At 52.0% G+C, this 19,185-nt stretch overlaps 1 protein-coding gene across 27 annotated transcripts in view; it reads right to left on the bottom strand.

Moving 5' to 3' along the window:
• kif1b (kinesin family member 1B) overlaps positions 1 to 19,185 on the bottom strand; it is a 235,404-nt gene extending 216,219 nt beyond the window's left edge. For 12 of the 27 annotated variants that reach the window (XM_038821358.1, XM_038821359.1, XM_038821362.1 and 9 more), the window contains exons 1-2: positions 18,843 to 19,181; positions 11,988 to 12,140 (exon numbers count right to left, since the gene is read on the bottom strand). In XM_038821358.1, the coding sequence (XP_038677286.1) occupies positions 11,988 to 12,093 (106 nt within the window). In that variant the 5' untranslated portion in view covers positions 12,094 to 12,140; positions 18,843 to 19,181. Of the gene's footprint in view, positions 1 to 11,987; positions 12,141 to 18,842 lie in introns of all 27 variants that reach the window. The other 15 variants (XM_038821365.1, XM_038821367.1, XM_038821376.1 and 12 more) reach the window with 5 other exon arrangements.

The raw sequence follows: 19,185 nt of genomic DNA, 5'->3' as shown, positions 1-19,185 counted from the left end.
TTGGAGTGCGGAACAAGGGCCAAACAAAGGAAATACATGAGCAGCAGCAACATAGGGCATCGTGAATAGTGTTCTTATAGGGAACAGATCAGTCAGAGTGAGAGTCGTTCAGGAGTCTAGTAGCTGTGGGGAAGAAGCTGTTCCCATGTCTGTACCATGAAATAAGCAGAAAGTACGAGGCACGTGGCTTGTTTTGCTTCCATCTCGGTATTAAAAAATTTTTTTTTTAAATTTAGATTAACCAATTATTTTTTCCAATTAAGGGGCAATTTAGCGTGGCCAATCCACCTACTCTGCACATTTTTGGGTTGTGGGGGTGAAACTCACGCAGACACGAGGAGAATGTGCAAACTCCACGGTATTAAAATTAAAGAGAAAATAAATTAACCTATTTATTTGGGAGCAAGATAAATCTACATTCTGCTGATAATCAAGGTAAAATAGTGCACCGTGTGCCTGCAATGCAATTTCCCGTTCCGTTTAACAGGGTCCTTCTCCCATGCCCAACTCGGTGGGGCAGCTTCTGCTCGATTCCACACTAATCCATCCAAATCCTGGTCAGAACAACTCCAGCAATGGCTGCCCTTGCCACCCTCGCACCACTGCCCTCCAAACTCCTCGAGGACCCATCCTCGTTCCCCTCTTCCTATAATTTGATCTTATACGAATGACATTTAAAAATCTAACAAGCTATAGTATATAAATAGTTACCGCTGACCTTCACAGTGTGCGTCCAGTGAATCAGCAATACTTAAAAATAATTAAATAAATAAATAAAGGCACGTGGGCTTCTGGTCGGCAAGTGAGAGAGCAGGGATAGAAATCAAAGATGTAAGACAGGCCTTTGGGTAGAGTGCACCAAAGCTGAACAAATATGGAAAGTGAACTGCAACATATTCAGCAGAAATTCAACATCACAGATTAAAATAAAACAGCTTCACCAGTAAATTCTACGTAAAAAGTTTGTAAGTGATAAATTGAAAGCATTGGAAATTAATTTCCCGAGGAATATATGAAGTGGAGTATTAAAGTCTAACTACATCTTTTGGTTGGTTGGGGGGGGGGGGGGGGGGGGGGGGGGGGGGGAAGAGAGAGAGAGAGAGAGAGGAGAGGAGAGAGAGAGAGAGAGAGAGAGAGAGAGAAGAGGAAAGATTACAGTCATTTGCAAGTCTTTGTATGAAAAATATTTTCCCAGCTCTCTGCAGAAAGCAGTCGTGCACGTTGATACCCACTGGTGCTCAGAACTTCCAGTCAATTCACCTTCTTTATCCATGAACAACAAGTATTGTCCTGTTTTATAAATCCCTCCACCCTATCAGCAAGTCTCCTGCAGATCCCAAAAGCGCTGTGTCACAATTTGGCCATTTGTGCACTATGGCCCACCTTCACTGCACCCAACAAGTGATGCTAGAGCCTTTGTTTTCCTTTATTCTTTCGTAGGATGTATTGCCCATCCTTAATTGCCCCTATGGTTTGCTGTGCCCTTTCAGAGGGCAATCATTTCCTATGGGTCTGGAATTATACAGAAGAGACCCTTCGGCCCATCAAGCACACACACACGCGCACACACCTCAAAAGCCTCACAGTTCCTCCTCCGCGCCTCCGCCCCCAACCCAGAAGTAGCTGTTTCCAGTCTAGTTTGGTCAGATCCTGCCTTCTTTTAATAAAATCAGCCTTTCCGCAACACAAAACCTTTTGTTGCAAACATGCAAGGAGTCACCTGTAAGGAGGCCAGATTTCCTTCCCTAAAGGACATTCCTGAACCAGATGGGTATTTACAACAACCGATTCAGACTTTTTTCATTCTAGAATTTATTGAATTCAAATTTCACCATTTGCTGTGGTCGGATTCGAATTCTGGTCTTTACCCTGACCCACTGCATTTCTAGTCCAATACTGTACAACGCCATCGCCTTCAGCCGTATTCATTAGAATTCTTACCCCAACCCTTCAGCACTCAACTATAAAGAAACCTCAAGACCCATTTCTTCGGCCAAGCTTTATTATTTCAATCCCTCCCTTCATGGCTTTTACAAATCACTATGGAATGTTTCTTCATGTTAAAAGTACTATAGAAATCCAAGTTGTTGATAATGGGTTATTTATAATCATGTTGAGCTTTACAGCAGAACGTGACCCCACCTTCAATCGAAACATATGCACATTCCCCCCAGAGTGAGACACCTGGCTATTTTCCTCCTTTTTTTCAGCACTATTCCAACTAAATTCAATCAGTAACATCACAGCACAGCTATGTCGAACCCATACCACACCACATGCATGTGCCCACTGGGTCATCGTTATTTTTAAATTAGAAAATATAGTTCACTTTATGGAATATTATCTCGTCTCAGCTTTCTTCTGGAGCTAGATTGCACTTCCTCAGCTTTTAATGCATCATCAGGACTTAGACCCGGGATCAATAATCCTTCTTTTGCCTTCCTTAGTAGCACTGTGCTGCGATGTCAAATCCATTAACAGAGCAGCCCTGGCAAACCCGAAGTCTGCAATGCAGACAGGCTGAGTGCCTGCATTACGCCAGGTCATTTCAACATAATTGGACATATACCAGCTAAAACCAAGCCTGCTATTTAATTATCAGCACAACAGCAACAGTCAAAAACGTCATTGGGTTTTTTCGGGCTCTCAGGTGGAGACACCATTTCAATAACCGCCTCAAAAGTGAGGGGGGGGGGGGGGGGGGGGGGGGGGGGGCTATCAACTCCCTTAAACTAGAAATTTATTTGCAACTGCACAGAGCATCTAGGGCGGCACGGTAGCACAAGTGGATAGCACTGTGGATTTGCAGCGCCAGGGTCCCAGGGTCGATTCCCCGCTGGGCCACTGTCTGTGTGGAGTCTGCACGTTCTCCCCGTGTCTGCGCGGGTTTCCTCCGGGTGCTCCGGTTTCCTCCCACGGTCCAGAGACGTGCAGGTTGGGTGGATTGGCCATGCTGGATTGCCCTTCGTGTCCAAAAATGGTTAGGAGGGATTATTGGGTTATGGGGATAGGGTGGAAGTGAGGGCTTGAGTGGGTCGGTGCAGACTCGATGGGCCGAATGGCCTCTTTCTACACTGTGTGCTATGTTAATACACTCGAATGGGCTTTAATGTGCTTTAATGATCCAAGTCCTAAAGGATAGGAAATAAAGAATAATCTGACAACAAAATGACCCAACAATGAGGGAAGTGGTTCACACAAATCTGAAGCAGCGTATTAACACCAGCGCCTTTAAAATCCAACTCTATTTTACTGACTGATTTGTCCGAGCCCTTCTGCATTTAGAGTATGCTGAGTAAGCTGTTACGTTATAAATTAAATCATGTTTTTTTTTAAAACCTATATTCAAAGCTCTTACTTCCTGAAGCACAGGGGGGAAAAGGATGGTTACATTTATATTTTAAAGAGCAGTCAGCTCTCTCAGCCCAAAACTTAGCGCCGTCCTCAAACTTCTGCTCACTCATCACAAGTCTGTTAGAACTGATGAAAAACCCAAATTTAAAATGCATTGCCACTTTTAAAAAATGTATTCTACATGACTTGGCCATAGCATCAATTTTTAAGACGCAGTCTTTTTAAAGTGTTCCAGTTCTTTTAAGGGTCAGGTTGGTAACATTATCATTTCGATTTAACCAGTTGATTTTTGCACAGTGTTGATTGTGTGTTGTGAGCGCAGTTTTAAATGGTTAGCTGTTAACCTAGCCCGCCCCTTTAATATTACCGCTTTCCTGTGAGACAGCAAACAAAAAGGAAATGTTATCAAATCACACAGCAACTATAATTGTGTAATGAAGTTCAGGCTCCCAGGTTATGACTGCATTTTCTCTCAATTGTTTTGCAGCTGCGAGCGAATGGGCCAAGTGTCTGGTGAACGCAATCCCAATTATTTTACGTTTCAACTATCCATAGGATATTAAAAATTAATTAATAGTTAATTAATCTTTATTAGTCTCACAAGTGGGCTTACATTAACACTGCAATGAAATTACTGTGAAAATCCCCCAGTCGCCACATTCCGGCGCCTGTTCGGGTACACGGAGGGAGAATTCAGAATGTCCAATTCACCTAACAAGCACGTCTTTCGGGACTTGTGGGAGGAAACCGGGGGAAACCCACGCAGACACGCGGAGAACTTGCAGACTCCACACAGTGACCCAAGCCGGGAATCGAATCCGGGTCCCTGACGCTGCAAAGCAACAGTGCCAACCACTGCGCTACCGTGCCGCCCTTCAAGACAGGAAACTTGAAGGGCTGCTGTGAAAAGTAAGGATGTGGGATGATATAGCTCTTTCAAAGAACCAGCAGAGGGATACTGGGCCAAGTGACCACCTTCTCTGCTGTCTGCCTCTCAACATGGCATCCATTTGTGGGCTGTCCCTTGAAGAAATTACACAGAAGACGGGATAATAAAAATAAAATTTATGGCGGCCAATAGTTATTGATTTTGCTTCCAGTTAAAGAGTGACTCAATAGATTGTGTCCCTCGAGAGCAGTTATAATCTTTTCAGTTTCATTCATTGGGATGAAGAATGAAAATATTTAAATCCAGCCACTGTGATATAATTCTTTATCCCGTCTGTAGTTTCTTTAACATCTTTGGAAACTTTGACTTGACTATTCCAACACATTCCTGGCCGGTCTCCCACATTCTACCTTCTAGAAGCTCGAGGACACCCAGAATTACATTGCCCCTGTCGGAGCTCGCTGCAAACAGTGTTCACCCATCACCCGTGTTCACTGATCCACATTGATTCAGACTTGAGCAGCGTCTCAGCATCAAAATTTGCATCCTTGTTTTCAAATCCCTCCGTGGCCTCACCCCTTCCTACCTCTTGCCGTTACTTCCAGCCCCACTAACCGACAACATATCCACATTCCTCTAATTCTGACCATTTGCGCATCCCTTGTCTATTTTTTTTTTTTTTAAATATTCCCCATTGGTGGCTGTACCTTCAGCTGACAAAACCCCAAGTACCGGCATTCACTCTCTGCAACTCTCCACCTTATTTTCCTCCTTTTAGGATACTCCTCAACACCAACCTCTTTGACAGAGCTTTTGGTAATCTGCCCAATATCTCCCAGGCGGCTGGGTGTCGGACTGTGTTTCATCTTCCTGTGAAGTACCTTGGGACATAATATATTTATAAAGTGCCCTACATTTCAATAAGTTGTTGTTGTGTCAGCCTTGGAGGACAGTAGTTTGAAATATTCATATCGTGAAAGAAGAATGCCCACACGCACCCCAGTGCATGCACCAATGATCATTCCCATACAAGTAGTACACTCATCCAGCAGGCTCTGTACATCAGTAGCTCTTCTTTAAAAAGTGTCCCCAAGCTCTGAGTGTACAAGCTGTCATGGAAAAAAGATTGTGCTCGACGGTAACCCCCAGATGTCACACGATGATGGGTGGATTTCTGGTCACAGCAAGGATTGCTAGTGGTTTAGGCAAGACATGTTTTGCAAACGAATGGTGGTGGCCTGGAAGTGCACTCGAGGGTATCCAAAGAAGTCAAACCACAAGAACAAAGCCTCAAGTAATCAGGAAATGATTTGAGCTCAAATACTTCACAAAACCGGAAGGGTTTTATGAAAGATTCGTAAGCACCTTTTCAAAGGCGTCTCTCTCCCATTGTAGACTTGAGCCGAGAGAAAAGCCGCTGTAGGATTCCGGGGAGGAGGTGGGGGGAGCGGTACTGGTTGATTGCAGAAGGCCAGCATGGACTCAGCAAGCCAAACAGCTTCCTTCTGTGCTGCAACCAGTCAAGCGAAGCAGAGGTTAATGGTCAGTAATAGGTGCAATATACCTGTACATATGAAAACCCAATGTCTGGCTCGACTATCATAATTAGCATACAACACCAATTTTGGAATTTGAATTAGCCTGGGAGTACGATCAAGGACATAATATACTCGCTGGTCGCATGACGAACTGCTCAAATTTGGTTCTCGCCTTCAAGACGTCATCTGAAGTCTATTTATGCATTCCAATTTTGAAAAGAAACGCACAATTGTAATGCCCCAGAGGATACTGCCGGGTGGAATGTAGCGTACAAATGTGACAAAGTCAGTAGGATAATTGGAAGTGGGATGAAAAATCTGAAACAATTTAAATTCAACATACAAACCTGAGCAGATGGAATCACGTTTACATATTACTCATAACACTCATTATTTTTAAACTTCCACAGCATCCCCTCCACAACAAAAACGTATTTCCAGGAGTGAAACTAACAGCTTGGCATCTTTATTATCCTCAGGCAAATTGCATGTTTTGCAAGACAATTAAAGTAAATTCTCATTTAATCTGCCAAAGTTTGCCCCCCTGTAAACATAGTTGGCTCAACTAACCTACAATTGAGTCTATGACAGCCAGCTACCGCATTAATTTGTTGCCATGAAATAATAATCTCAATAAATCATCATTCACCATAGAAACAAAAGCTTCAGGACTGGGTTCCCCTACTTCAGTTTAGTCAAATGTATGTTTCTTGCTGCACATGCCAACTTTGAGTGCAACTCCATGGATCCACCATCACGCCCACCCGCCCCTACAGAGAGAGAGGTTGGTGTAGTGACATTGTCAATGGGCTAGTAACCCAGAGCCCGGGTTAATGCACTGGGAGCCGGTGGAATTAACATTCAATTAACAAATATGAAATAAAGCTAGTCTTAGTTTCATGGTCACCATTACGATCATGATCGTCATAAAAGCCCATCTAGAAAATAGAACAGTACAGCACAGAACAGGCCCTTCGGCCCTCAATGTTGTGGCGAGCATTGTCCGAAACCAAGATCAAGCGATCCCACTCCCTGTCGTTCTGGTGTGCTCCATGTTCATTAATACCCTTCGGGGAAGGAAATCTGCCACCCTTACCTGGCCTGGCCTACATGTGACTCCAGACCCACCACAATGTGGTTGACCCTGAACTAAAAAGGCAGAGCAAGCCACTCAGTTTAAGAGCAATTAGGGATAGGCAGCAAATGCTGGCCTTGCCAGTGATCCCACATCTCAAGGTTCAGGTATCCAGATTATATGTCTGCTAAAGTTCTGATGAAGGGGTTAACAGTTAGCCAGGCTCTGATGTCACCCACGGGTGGGAGTTGGGTCTGTCTGTTTTTAGTTTCGTTTTCAGCCCTGCCCAGTGTCTGTTATTTTTAGTTTCATTCTGAGAATTTTGCTCTGGTTTCTGAGGAAAGGAGTTGTGCTTCTCAGGCTGACACCTGAAAGCTTCCCTCCAAGGATTTTGTGAATAAATCTATAAGCCATTAAGTGCTAACTTTATTATTAAGTGGCATTTGACCAGTGTGTGTGCTGATTTTGCTTCATTGAAATTTTTGAAGTAGATGAGAAAGTAAGATCAAAGACCTTTATTTTTTTTTAATAGTTGTTTAATTGTTAATTGAAAAACTGTTTTTTTCCTTGGGGTTCATCCATTGTTAATAATAAAGTTTTTTTGATACAAAATATCCTTATTTGTCAGTGGAATCACTCCTGGGGGTGAAGAATCCTTTCCTCAGATTACAAATTGAAACATTGTTGGGGTTTCCCGTCGGTTCCCTAATATAAATTGGGGGTCTGTTCCGGGTTCCATAACAAGTGCCACACCAGGTGGTGCTTTACCCACTCAACTATCAGAATATGAGGATATTGTGAGGATGAATCAGTACAATTAAGGCATTATCTTCTGCAGCCATTAGACCAATTGCTGAGCACAAGACCAGAAGACATAGGAGCAGAATTAGGCCACCCAGCCCATTGGGTTTGCTCTGCCATTCAATCATGGCTGATATTTTCTCATCCCCATTCTCCTACCTTCTGCCCATAACCCCTGATCCCCTTATTAATCAAGAACCTATCTATCGCTGTCTTAAAGACACTCAGTAACTTAGCCTCCACAACCTTCTGGAGTTCCACAGATTCACCACCCTCTGGCTGAAGAAATTCCTCCTCATCTCTGTTTTAAAGGATAGTCCCTTTAGTCTGAGATGGCGTCCTCTGGTTCTAGTTTTTCCTAAAAGTGGAAACTTCTTCTCCACGTCCACTCTATCCAGGCCTTGCAGTATCCTGTAAGTTTCAATAAGGTTCCCCCCTCATCCTTCTAAACTCTACCGAGTACAGACCCAAAGTTCTCAACCATTCCTCATTCCAGGGATCATTCTTGTGAACCTCCTCTGGACCCTTTCCAAGGCCAGCTCATCCTTTCATAGATACGGGGTCCAAAACTGCTCACAATACTCCAAATGGGTTCTGACCAGAGCCTTATACAGCCTCAGAAGTACATCCCTGGTCTTACATGCTAGCCCTCTTGACATCCCAATGGGTACAGAGTGAGGGACAGAAGCCATCTGAAATTTACAAAGAGAAATGCAGGAGCTGTACTTCACTGCGGGGTCATTAATGATCAGATCCCTTTCCCTAAAATGCATCAAAATCTTGAGCCTTTTGGTCCATTTTCACAGCGAGCACATAAAGAAGTTTGAATGTGTTCACAGAGTACATTTCAACCAATTGTCCTACAGTCCAAATGTTTTTAGCTTCCTCTTTATAATACTCAGTATCAGAAATCCACTGACATATTTCTGGATAAATCACAGCACTCCAAGCCTTTTGCTAAATGAGATTATGCAGAGTGATGGTTAGACAGTATGTGGGAGCCAGCAATAAGTAACTTTCATCAGTAGATCTTAACAGTTCATTCGAGAGATTTGTCAGCTGGAGATTTCCTTCCTTTACCACATCTAGACCTTTCTATTCAAATGCATTTTTGGCCAGCACCACATATTCTACTGGAGGTCACACAACACTCTGCCGTCTGTACACTAACTTGCACAAGGTCCTGCTCAACCATCAAGTCTGTGCTTGCTGAACTACACCGGCTCCCAGTCAAATTGCACTTCATTCTTAAAACTCGCAGTCCGGCTTCCAAACCATTCCATGATGGCACCCGAACCCCTCTCCCAACTCTATAATTTCCTCCAGCCCGACAACTCTCCTCCATTTCTGGTTGCTTAAGCATCACGGGTTTTAAATCGCTCACCGTTGGCGCCAATACCTTCAGTAGCCTGGGCACTAAGCTCTGGAATTACCTCTCTTTCTTCCTCCAAGACCTTAAAACCTAATTAATTACTTGCCCAATCTTTTGGCCATCACCCCCAATCTCTCCGTATGTGACGCCGTGTCATATTTTGTTTGATGACGTTGCAGTGAATCACTGTGGGACATTTTACAATGTTAACAGTGCTATAGAAATGCAAGTTGCTTATTCACACGGAACCATTCGGCCGCAGGCACACATTTTGAAATCAAAAATATATACAAATCAATTAGTTAATGACTAAATGCAGAATAATCAATACATCAGAGTGATCTGCATAATGGCCTAAATCATGGGGTGGCAATTGTGCCAGTCCTTTTAAAAGATTCCCTCTGCTTTTTCTACTTCATCCATTCCATTAGATGAGCACTTAAAATGCCAGAATATACAAGGCTGCGGACCACGTGCTAGAAAATGGGATTGGAATGGATAGGTACTAGATGGCCGGCAGACACAACGGGACAAAGGGCCTCTTTCTGTGCTGTAAAAGCCGTCAAAATGAATGATCAAATTTGTCAATACAAGATTATTAAGGCAGTAAACATCACTAAACGTCACAAGGAGTGTGTGAAAATTTAAATTATATTTAACATCATTCACAAACTATTTCCTTTCGGTATGTCAAGTCACCATCGCACAGCAAGCAAATCAAAAGAACCCAACTTGCAGTCCTTAGCTCACAGGTTTGTGGTATGGAGCCGAGAAGATAAGATAGAGTGAACATGGATGATTCCACTGGTAGGAGAAACTAGAACCCAAGGGCACAGCCCTAGACTGAAGGGACCATCTTTTAAAACAGAGATGAGGAGGGATTTCTTCGGCCAGAGGGTGGTGAATCTGTGGAACTCTTTGCCGCAGAAGGCTGTGGAGGCCAAATCAGACCAAGATTTAAGACAGAGAAAGATACGTTCTTGATTAATAAGGGGATCAAGGCTTATGGGGAGAAGGCAGGAGAATGAGGAAGAAAAATCATAGACTTTACAGTGCAAAAGGAGGCCATTCGGCCCATCAAGTCTGCACTGGCCCTTACAAAGAGCAACCCACTCAAGCCCACGTATCTACCCTATCCCTGTAACCCCCACTCAACCTTTTTGGACACTAAGGGGAATTTAGCATGGTCAATCCACCTAAACTGCACATCTTTGGACTGTGGGAGGAAACCGGAGCACCCGGAGGAAGCCCACACAGACACGGGGAGAACATGCAGACTCCACACAGACAGTGACCCAGCGGGGAATCGAACCTGTGACCCTGGAGCTGTGAAGCAACTATGCTAACCACTATGCTACCGTGCTGCCCAAATATATCAGCCATGTTTGAACGGCGGAGCAGACTCGATGGCCCGAATGGCCTAATTATGCTCCCGTGTCTTGTGATTTTTTTTAACTAAATATTTATATTAAAGTTTACATTTTTATACTGGACAAGAGATGAGTGAAATGGTTATTATTTACAGTTTTGCCTTATGATCTTAAGATAATTTGGATAATAAAAGAGGGCATAAATTAAAAATAGTATTAAAAACATGCAAGATTCTGTTGAGAATACCTGACCCACCTCCACGATGCACCACGTGCAGTCGAATCTGACCACGTGCAGAGATTCAGGCCAGTATGCCATTTTTTCATTCTGCACTTGTGACAACGATTGTGCGACGTAACTAAAACGAATGTGTTCTTTCCATGCAGGTGTCTTGAAAAAAAGAGCTTGCCAATTTGGTACAAAGTCATTTTGATGTCCGCCTCGATCTACCACAGGATCATCATCTGGACAGTCTGCACAGATATGAAAGCAGCGAAACCAGCCCCTCCCCCACCTGCCAGCCCAGCCAGCACAAAACTAAAATATGCTTGGAATCCATCCCAGATCAAAACAAATGGAACCAGGCTACAAATTCCTACATAATTCCACAGCAGTATTAGAACATTTAGGAGCGCAAGTCAGACAGAATCTTGCACGATTTTATTAACAACCGTAAATGAGTAAACTTTTATGCCCTATTTTATTATCTAATTTATTTTCAGGGCCCCACATACCAAATCCCAACATTGAATGTATATCTATTTTGCACAAAGAATCAGGGCTCAGCACTTTTACAAAAGTGTGTATTTGCATATCTAATTTTGATAAATGCAATAATTACACTGGACAGGTTCACAACCTATCCACCATGAGCAGGAGGATGAGCACAGTTTGTAAACAAACCCATTCTATCCGAAAACTTAAACTATTTTCTTGGCTGCAATTTTAATCATAAATGTAGGACGGCGAATTTCAATTACTGGAAATAGCTCTTGCAAATGTGTACAGGATATTTTTACTCCCAACTACTGCACACACATTCTTCGGATTTCAATTGTTGGCAAAAATACATATTCACTTCCCTTGCTGATAAACGGACAACTCTTGGGTTGCTCAAAATTACTCCAGTTGCCGAATCTGCTTGTACAAATGGAGCAGTTACAAAACTGCCAGAAATCAAAATGCGCGGCATTGCAAGAGCTGAAGGAGCAAATTACTGACTGTCAGCTAGCTCGGTGTGACTCAAATTCATTTTTTTATCACCCACAGATGTCTATGGATGTTAAAATGTCGCAAAAGGCTATTTCACAGCCAACTTAGGGCACAGGTTTGAACCACAAAAGAGAGATCCCACCCAGACACTGCAACAGGGTTCGCATTTTACTGCTGGGTTCTTAATGAGAGGCCCATGCTATAAGTCAGCCTCTTCACATTAAATCAGCATGATGCCTTGCAACTGTACAGCAGTGAAAATTCTGCAGCAAGAAGGCACAGGACAGACATTAAATCTGAGTGACGCAGTGGTGCCAGGGTGCAGGGGGAAGCAGAGATGGTGGTGGGAAGGGTCTGGTCACAGGTCTCACTTACTGGTGGAGCTGCCCTGCATCTGGATGATGCATTTCGAATCCTTGCCCGTTTCCCTGGAGTTGAAGGGTCTGACCCGCACCGCCACTTTGACAGATGCTCCGGACATCTTGCTCTTTTCTGTGTCGCGCTCTCACTTAAAACAGCGATCAGTCCCTGTTATCAAAAAGATGACATTGGGGAGTTTAATTAACGATAGCTCTCTCTCTATCACACACACACATCACAGAAAGACACCGCCACTGATGTTTTGCTGACTTTTCCAGCTGTTCTAACTGGAGCTTGGCTGCTGCAGTCAGACTGATAGATGTTGAAAAGATTCCCAATCTCTCCCCCCCCCTCCCCCCCACCCTCACAAACAGGGAATGAAAATCAAGCCTCCCCCCAGCACCAAAGAAAAACAACCCCAGCTCCTCCTCTCACACACACAGCGAATGACCCGGAAAACCAAAGGGTCTACCTTGCTTCAGAACAAACAGTTGTTTTTGTTTTAAAAATGTTCACACCACAAACACATGCTCAGCTTTTAAACAAAAAATTTAAAGAAAAAAATAAAACATTAGAGGCAGAGAGAGGCCCACGCCCTTGGATCTGCAGCGAGACAACACAAATCAGTTGTGTATGTCCCTGACATTCTCCCAATGCGGAAAATATCCCAGCTCAACCGGACTAACAAATTTATATCGTGGCTGGGCCAAAACTTTAAACAAAACGCATTAGACATATGGGCAAGTTTTTAAACATACAAATAGAGGGGTTCGCCCAGAGAGAGAGAGAGAGAGAGAGAGAGAGAGAGAGAGAGAGGGGTTCGCCCAGAGAGAGAGAGAGAGAGAGAGAGAGGGGTTCGCCCAGAGAGAGAGAGAGAGAGAGAGAGAGGGGTTTCGCCCAGAGAGAGAGAGGGGGGTTCGCCCAGAGAGAGAGAGAGGGGGGTTCGCCCAGAGAGAGAGAGAGGGGGGTTCGCCCAGAGAGAGAGAGAGAGAGGGGTTCGCCCAGAGAGAGAGAGGGGTTCGCCCAGAGAGAGAGAGAGAGGGGTTCGCCCAGTGAGAGAGAGAGGGGTTCGCCCAGTGAGAGAGAGAGGGGTTCGCCCAGAGAGAGAGAGAGAGAGAGGGGTTCGCCCAGAGAGAGAGAGGGGTTCGCCCAGTGAGAGAGAGAGGGGTTCGCCCAGTGAGAGAGAGAGAGAGAGAGAGGGGGTTCGCCCAGAGAGAGAGAGAGAGAGAGGGGTTCGCCCAGTGAGAGAGAGAGGGGTTCGCCCAGTGAGAGAGAGAGGGGTTCGCCCAGAGAGAGAGAGAGAGAGAGAGAGGGGTTCGCCCAGTGAGAGAGAGAGAGAGGGGTTCGCCCAGAGAGAGAGAGAGAGAGAGAGAGGGGTTCGCCCAGTGAGAGAGAGGGGGGTTCGCCCAGAGAGAGAGAGGGGGGTTCGCCCAGAGAGAGAGAGAGGGGGGTTCGCCCAGAGAGAGAGAGAGAGAGGGGTTCGTCCAGAGAGAGAGAGAGGGGTTCGCCCAGAGAGAGAGAGAGGGGTTCGCCCAGAGAGAGAGAGAGGGGTTCGCCCAGAGAGAGAGAGAGAGGGGTTCGCCCAGAGAGAGAGAGAGAGGGGTTCGCCCAGAGAGAGAGGGAGAGGGGTTCGCCCAGAGAGAGAGAGGCGTTCGCCCAGAGAGAGAGAGAGATGTTCGCCCAGAGAGAGAGAGAGGGGTTCGCCCAGAGAGAGAGAGAGGGGTTCGCCCAGAGAGAGAGAGAGGGGTTCGCCCAGAGAGAGAGAGAGAGGGGTTCGCCCAGAGAGAGAGAGGAGAGAGGGGTTAGAGAGAGAGAGAGAGGGGTTCGCCCAGAGAGAGAGAGAGGGAGAGGGGTTCGCCCAGAGAGAGAGAGAGAGAGGGGTTAGAGAGAGAGGGAGAGGGGTTAGAGAGAGAGGGAGAGGGGTTAGAGAGAGAGGGAGAGGGGTTAGAGAGAGAGAGAGATTTTCGCCCAGTGAGAGAGAGAGGGGTTCGCCCAGAGAGAGAGAGAGGGGTTCGCCCAGAGAGAGAGAGAGAGAGGGGTTCGCCCAGAGAGAGAGAGAGAGAGGGGTTCGCCCAGAGAGAGAGAGAGGGGTTCGCCCAGAAAGAGAGAGAGGGGTTCGCCCAGAGAGAGAGAGAGAGGGGTTCGCCCAGAGAGAGAGAGAGGGGTTCGCCCAGAGAGAGAGAGAGAGGGGTTTCGCCCAGAGAGAGAGAGAGGGGTTCGCCAGAGAGAGAGAGAGGGGTTCGCCCAGAGAGAGAGAGAGGGGTTCGCCCAGAGAGAGAGAGAGAGGGGTTCGCCCAGAGAGAGAGAGAGGGGTTCGCCCAGAGAGAGAGAGAGGGATTCGCCCAGAGAGAGAGAGAGAGGGGTTCGCCGAGAGAGAGAGAGAGAGGGGTTCGCCCAGAGAGAGAGAGAGAGGGGTTCGCCCAGAGAGAGAGAGAGGGGTTCGCCCAGAGAGAGAGAGAGAGAGAGGGGTTCGCCCAGAGAGAGAGAGAGAGAGGGGTTCGCCCAGAGAGAGAGAGAGAGAGGGGTTCGCCCAGAGAGAGAGAGAGAGAGAGGGGTTCGCCCAGAGAGAGAGAGAGAGAGAGAGGGGTTCGCCCAGAGAGAGAGAGAGAGGGGTTTTCCTCATTGGAGAGGTTGGACAGTGGGGCGGAGGGGAGGAGGTTGGACAATGGGGGGGGAGGGGGAAGGCTGGACAGTGGGGAGGGGGGGGGGCTGGACAGTGGGGGGGGGAGGGGGGGGAGGGCTGGACAGTAGGGGGGGAGGGGGGGAGGGCTGGACAGTAGGGGGGGGAGGGCTGGACAGTAGGGGGGGAGGGCCTGGACAGTAGGGGGGGGAGGGCTGGACAGTAGGGGGGGGAGGGCTGGACAGTAGGGGGGGGAGGGCTGGACAGTAGGGGGGGGAGGGCTGGACAGTAGGGGGGGGGGGGGCTGGACAGTAGGGGGGGGGAGGGGGGGGAAGGCTGGACAGTAGGGGGGAGGGGGGAGGGCCTGGACAGTAGGGGGGGAGGGGGGGAGGGCCTGGACAGTAGGGGGGGGAGGGGGGAGGGGGGAGGGGGGAGGGGGGGAGGGCTGGACAGTAGGGGGGAAGGGGGGAGGGCTGGACAGTAGGGGGAGGGGCGGGAGGGCTGGACAGTAGGGGGAGGGGCGGGAGGGCTGGACAGTAGGGGGAGGGGCGGGAGGGCTGGACAGTAGGGGGAGGGGGGGGAGGGCTGGACAGTAGGGGGAGGGGGGGGGGAAGGGCTGGACAGTAGGGGGAGGGGGGGGGAAGGGCTGGACAGTAGGGGGAGGGGGGGGAAGGGCTGGACAGTAGGGGGAGGGGGGGGAAGGGTCTGGACAGTAGGGGGGGGAAGGGCTGGACAGTAGGGGGGGCGGGCTGGACAGTAGGGGGGGGCGGGCTGGACAGTAGGGGGGGGCGGGGGCGGGCTGGACAGTAGGGGGGGCGGGCCTGGACAGTAGGGGGGGGCGGGCTGGACAGTAGGGGGGGCGGGCTGGACAGTAGGGGGGGGCGGGCTGGACAGTAGGGGGGGGGGCTGGACAGTAGGGGGGGGGGGGCTGACAGTAGGGGGGGGGGCCCTGGACAGTAGGGGGGGGCGGGCTGGACAGTAGGGGGGGCGGGCTGGACAGTAGGGGGGGCGGGCTGGACAGTAGGGGGGGGCGGGCTGGACAGTAGGGGGGGGCGGGCTGGACAGTAGGGGGGGCGGGCTGGACAGTAGGGGGGGCGGGCTGGACAGTAGGGGGGGGGCGGGCTGGACAGTAGGGGGGGGCGGGCTGGACAGTAGGGGGGGGGGGCTGGACAGTAGGGGGGGCGGGCTGGACAGTAGGGGGGGCGGGCTGGACAGTAGGGGGGGCGGGCTGGACAGTAGGGGGGGCGGGCTGGACAGTAGGGTGGGGGCGGGCTGGACAGTAGGGGGGGCGGGCTGGACAGTAGGGGGGCGGGCTGGACAGTAGGGGGGGCGGGCTGGACAGTAGGGGGGGCGGGCTGGACAGTAGGGGGGGCGGGCTGGACAGTAGGGGGGGGCGGGCTGGACAGTAGGGGGGGGGGCTGGACAGTAGGGGGGGGCAGGCTGGACAGTAGGGGGGGCAGGCTGGACAGTAGGGGGGGGAAGGCTGGACAGGAGAGGGGAGGGGGGAAGGCTGGACAGTAGGGGGGAGGGGGAAGGCTGGACACGTAGGGGGGAGGGGGGAAGGCTGGACAGTAGGGGGGAGGGGGGAAGGCTGGACCGTAGGGGGGAGGGGGGAAGGCGGACAGTAGGGGGGAGGGGGGGAAGGCTGGACAGTAGGGGGGAGGGGGGGAAGGCTGGACAGTAGGGGGGAGGGGGGGAAGGCTGGACAGTAGGGGGGAGGGGGGGAAGGCTGGACAGTAGGGGGGCGGGGGGAAGGCTGGACAGTAGGGGGGAGGGGGGAAGGCTGGACAGTAGGGGGAGGGGGGGAAGGCTGGACAGTAGGGGGGAGGGGGGGAAGGCTGGACAGTAGGGGGGAGGGGGGGAAGGCTGGACAGTAGGGGGAGGGGGGGAAGGCCTGGACAGTAGGGGGGAGGGGGGGAAGGCTGGACAATAGGGGGGAGGGGGGAAGGCTGGACAGTAGGGGGGAGGGGGGGAAGGCTGGACAATAGGGGGGAGGGGGGGAAGGCTGGACAGTAGGGGGGAGGGGGAAGGCTGGACAGTAGGGGGGAGGGGGAAGGCTGGACAGTAGGGGGGAGGGGGAAGGCTGGACAGTAGGGGGGAGGGGGGGGAAGGCTGGACAGTAGGGGGGAGGGGGGGGAAGGCTGGACAGTAGGGGGGAGGGGGGGGAAGGCTGGACAGTAGGGGGGAGGGGGGGGAAGGCTGGACAGTAGGGGGGAGGGGGGGGAAGGCTGGACAGTAGGGGGGAGGGGGGAAGGCTGGACAGTAGGGGGGAGGGGGGAAGGCTGGACAGTAGGGGGGAGGGGGGAAGGCTGGACAGTAGGGGGGAGGGGGGAAGGCGGACAGTAGGGGGGAGGGGGGGAAGGCTGGACAGTAGGGGGGAAGGCTGGACAGTAGGGGGGAAGGCTGGACAGTAGGGGGGAAGACTGGACAGTAGGGGGGAGGGGGGGGGAAGGCTGGACAGTAGGGGGGAGGGGGGGGAAGGCTGGACAGTAGGGGGGAGGGGGGGGAAGGCTGGACAGTAGGGGGGAGGGGGGGAAGGCTGGACAGTAGGGGGGAGGGGGGGGAAGGCTGGACAGTAGGGGGGAGGGGGGGGAAGGCTGGACAGTAGGGGGGAGGGGGGGGAAGGCTGGACAGTAGGGGGGAGGGGGGGAAGGCTGGACAGTAGGGGGGAGGGGGGAAGGCTGGACAGTAGGGGGGAGGGGGGAAGGCTGGACAGTAGGGGGAGGGGGAAGGCTGGACAGTAGGGGGGAGGGGGGGGAAGGCTGGACAGTAGGGGGGGGGAAGGCTGGACAGTAGGGGGGAGGGGGGGGAAGGCTGGACAGTAGGGGGGAGGGGGGGGAAGGCGGGACAGTAGGGGGGAGGGGGGGGAAGGCTGGACAGTAGGGGGGAGGGGGGAAGGCTGGACAGTAGGGGGGAGGGGGGGAAGGCTGGACAGTAGGGGGGAAGGCTGGACAGTAGGGGGGAGGGGGGGGAAGGCTGGACAGTAGGGGGGAGGGGGGGAAGGCGGGACAGTAGGGGGGAGGGGGGGAAGGCCTGGACAGTAGGGGAGAGGGGGGAAGGCTGGACAGTAGGGGGGGGGAAGGCTGGACAGTAGGGGGGAGGGGGGGAAGGCTGGACAGTAGGGGGGAGGGGGGAAGGCTGGACAGTAGGGGGGAGGGGGGAAGGCTGGACAGTAGGGGGGAGGGGGGAAGGCTGGACAGTAGGGGGGAGGGGGGAAGGCTGGACAGTAGGGGGGAGGGGGGGAAGGCTGGACAGTAGGGGGGAGGGGGGGAAGGCTGGACAGTAGGGGGGAGGGGGGGAAGGCTGGACAGTAGGGGGGAGGGGGGGAAGGCTGGACAGTAGGGGGGAGGGGGGGAAGGCTGGACAGTAGGGGGGAGGGGGGAAGGCTGGACAGTAGGGGGGAGGGGGGAAGGCTGGACAGTAGGGGGGAGGGGGGGAAGGCTGGACAGTAGGGGGGAGGGGGGAAGGCTGGACAGTAGGGGGGAGGGGGGAAGGCTGGACAGTAGGGGGGGGAAGGCTGGACAGTAGGGGGGGGAGGCTGGACAGTAGGGGGGGGAGGCTGGACAGTAGGGGGGGGGAGGCTGGACAGTAGGGGGGGGGAGGCTGGACAGTAGGGGGGGAAGGCTGGACAGTAGGGGGGGGGGAGGCTGGTCAGTAGGGGGGAGGGGGGGGAGGCTGGACAGTAGGGGGGAGGGGGGAAGGCTGGACAGTAGGGGGGAGGGGGGAAGGCTGGACAGTAGGGGGGGAGGGGGGGGGAAGGCTGGACAGTAGGGGGGGAGGGGGGGGGAGGGGGGGGAAGGCTGGACAGTACGGGGGAGGGGGGAAGGCTGGACAGTAGGGGGGAGGGGGGAAGGCTGGACAGTAGGGGGGCGGGGGGAAGGCTGGACAGTAGGGGGGGGGGGGGGGAGGGCTGGACAGTAGGGGGGGAGGGGGGGGGAAGGCTGGACAGTAGGGGGGGAGGGGGGGGGGAAGGCTGGACAGTAGGGGGGAGGGGGGGGAGGCTGGACAGTAGGGGGGGGGGGGGAAGGCTGGACAGTAGGGGGGAGGGGGGAAGGCTGGACAGTAGGGGGGAGGGGGGGGAGGCTGGACAGTAGGGGGGGGGGGGGGGGGAAGGCTGGACAGTAGGGGGGGGGGGGGGGGGAAGGCTGGACAGTAGGGGGGAGGGGGGGAAGGCTGGACAGTAGGGGGGAGGGGGGGAAGGCTGGACAGTAGGGGGTGGGGGTGAGAGAGGGTGCCCACACCACACTTACCCTTGTGAGCAGTGGCGAGGGTCCCGGCTGAGGAGCGGGGAGGGTCCCGGCTGAGGAGCGGGGAGGGTCCCGGCTGAGGAGCGGGGAGGGAGCGGGATACACTGTAGCGGCGGCGGATACACTGTAGCGGCTGAAGGCTGCTCAGCAGCGGCCGCCCACACTGTGTATCCCCTCCATCCACAGTGATACTGTCACTCCCCAAACCGCGGCACCAAACTTCCGGCTTCTTTTCTGTTTTGCAAATAGTAAAATTCCGAATTTTGTTTTTTATATTTTATATGAAACCCTTCCTCCCCCCGCCTCCCGAGCCGCCGACACCGAGTCCCCGTCCCCGAGCCCTGAG

The sequence above is a fragment of the Scyliorhinus canicula genome, chromosome 16 (genome assembly GCF_902713615.1).
Source record: "Scyliorhinus canicula chromosome 16, sScyCan1.1, whole genome shotgun sequence".
Lineage (NCBI taxonomy): Eukaryota > Metazoa > Chordata > Chondrichthyes > Carcharhiniformes > Scyliorhinidae > Scyliorhinus > Scyliorhinus canicula.
This window is presented reverse-complemented; position numbering and strand designations above follow the sequence as displayed.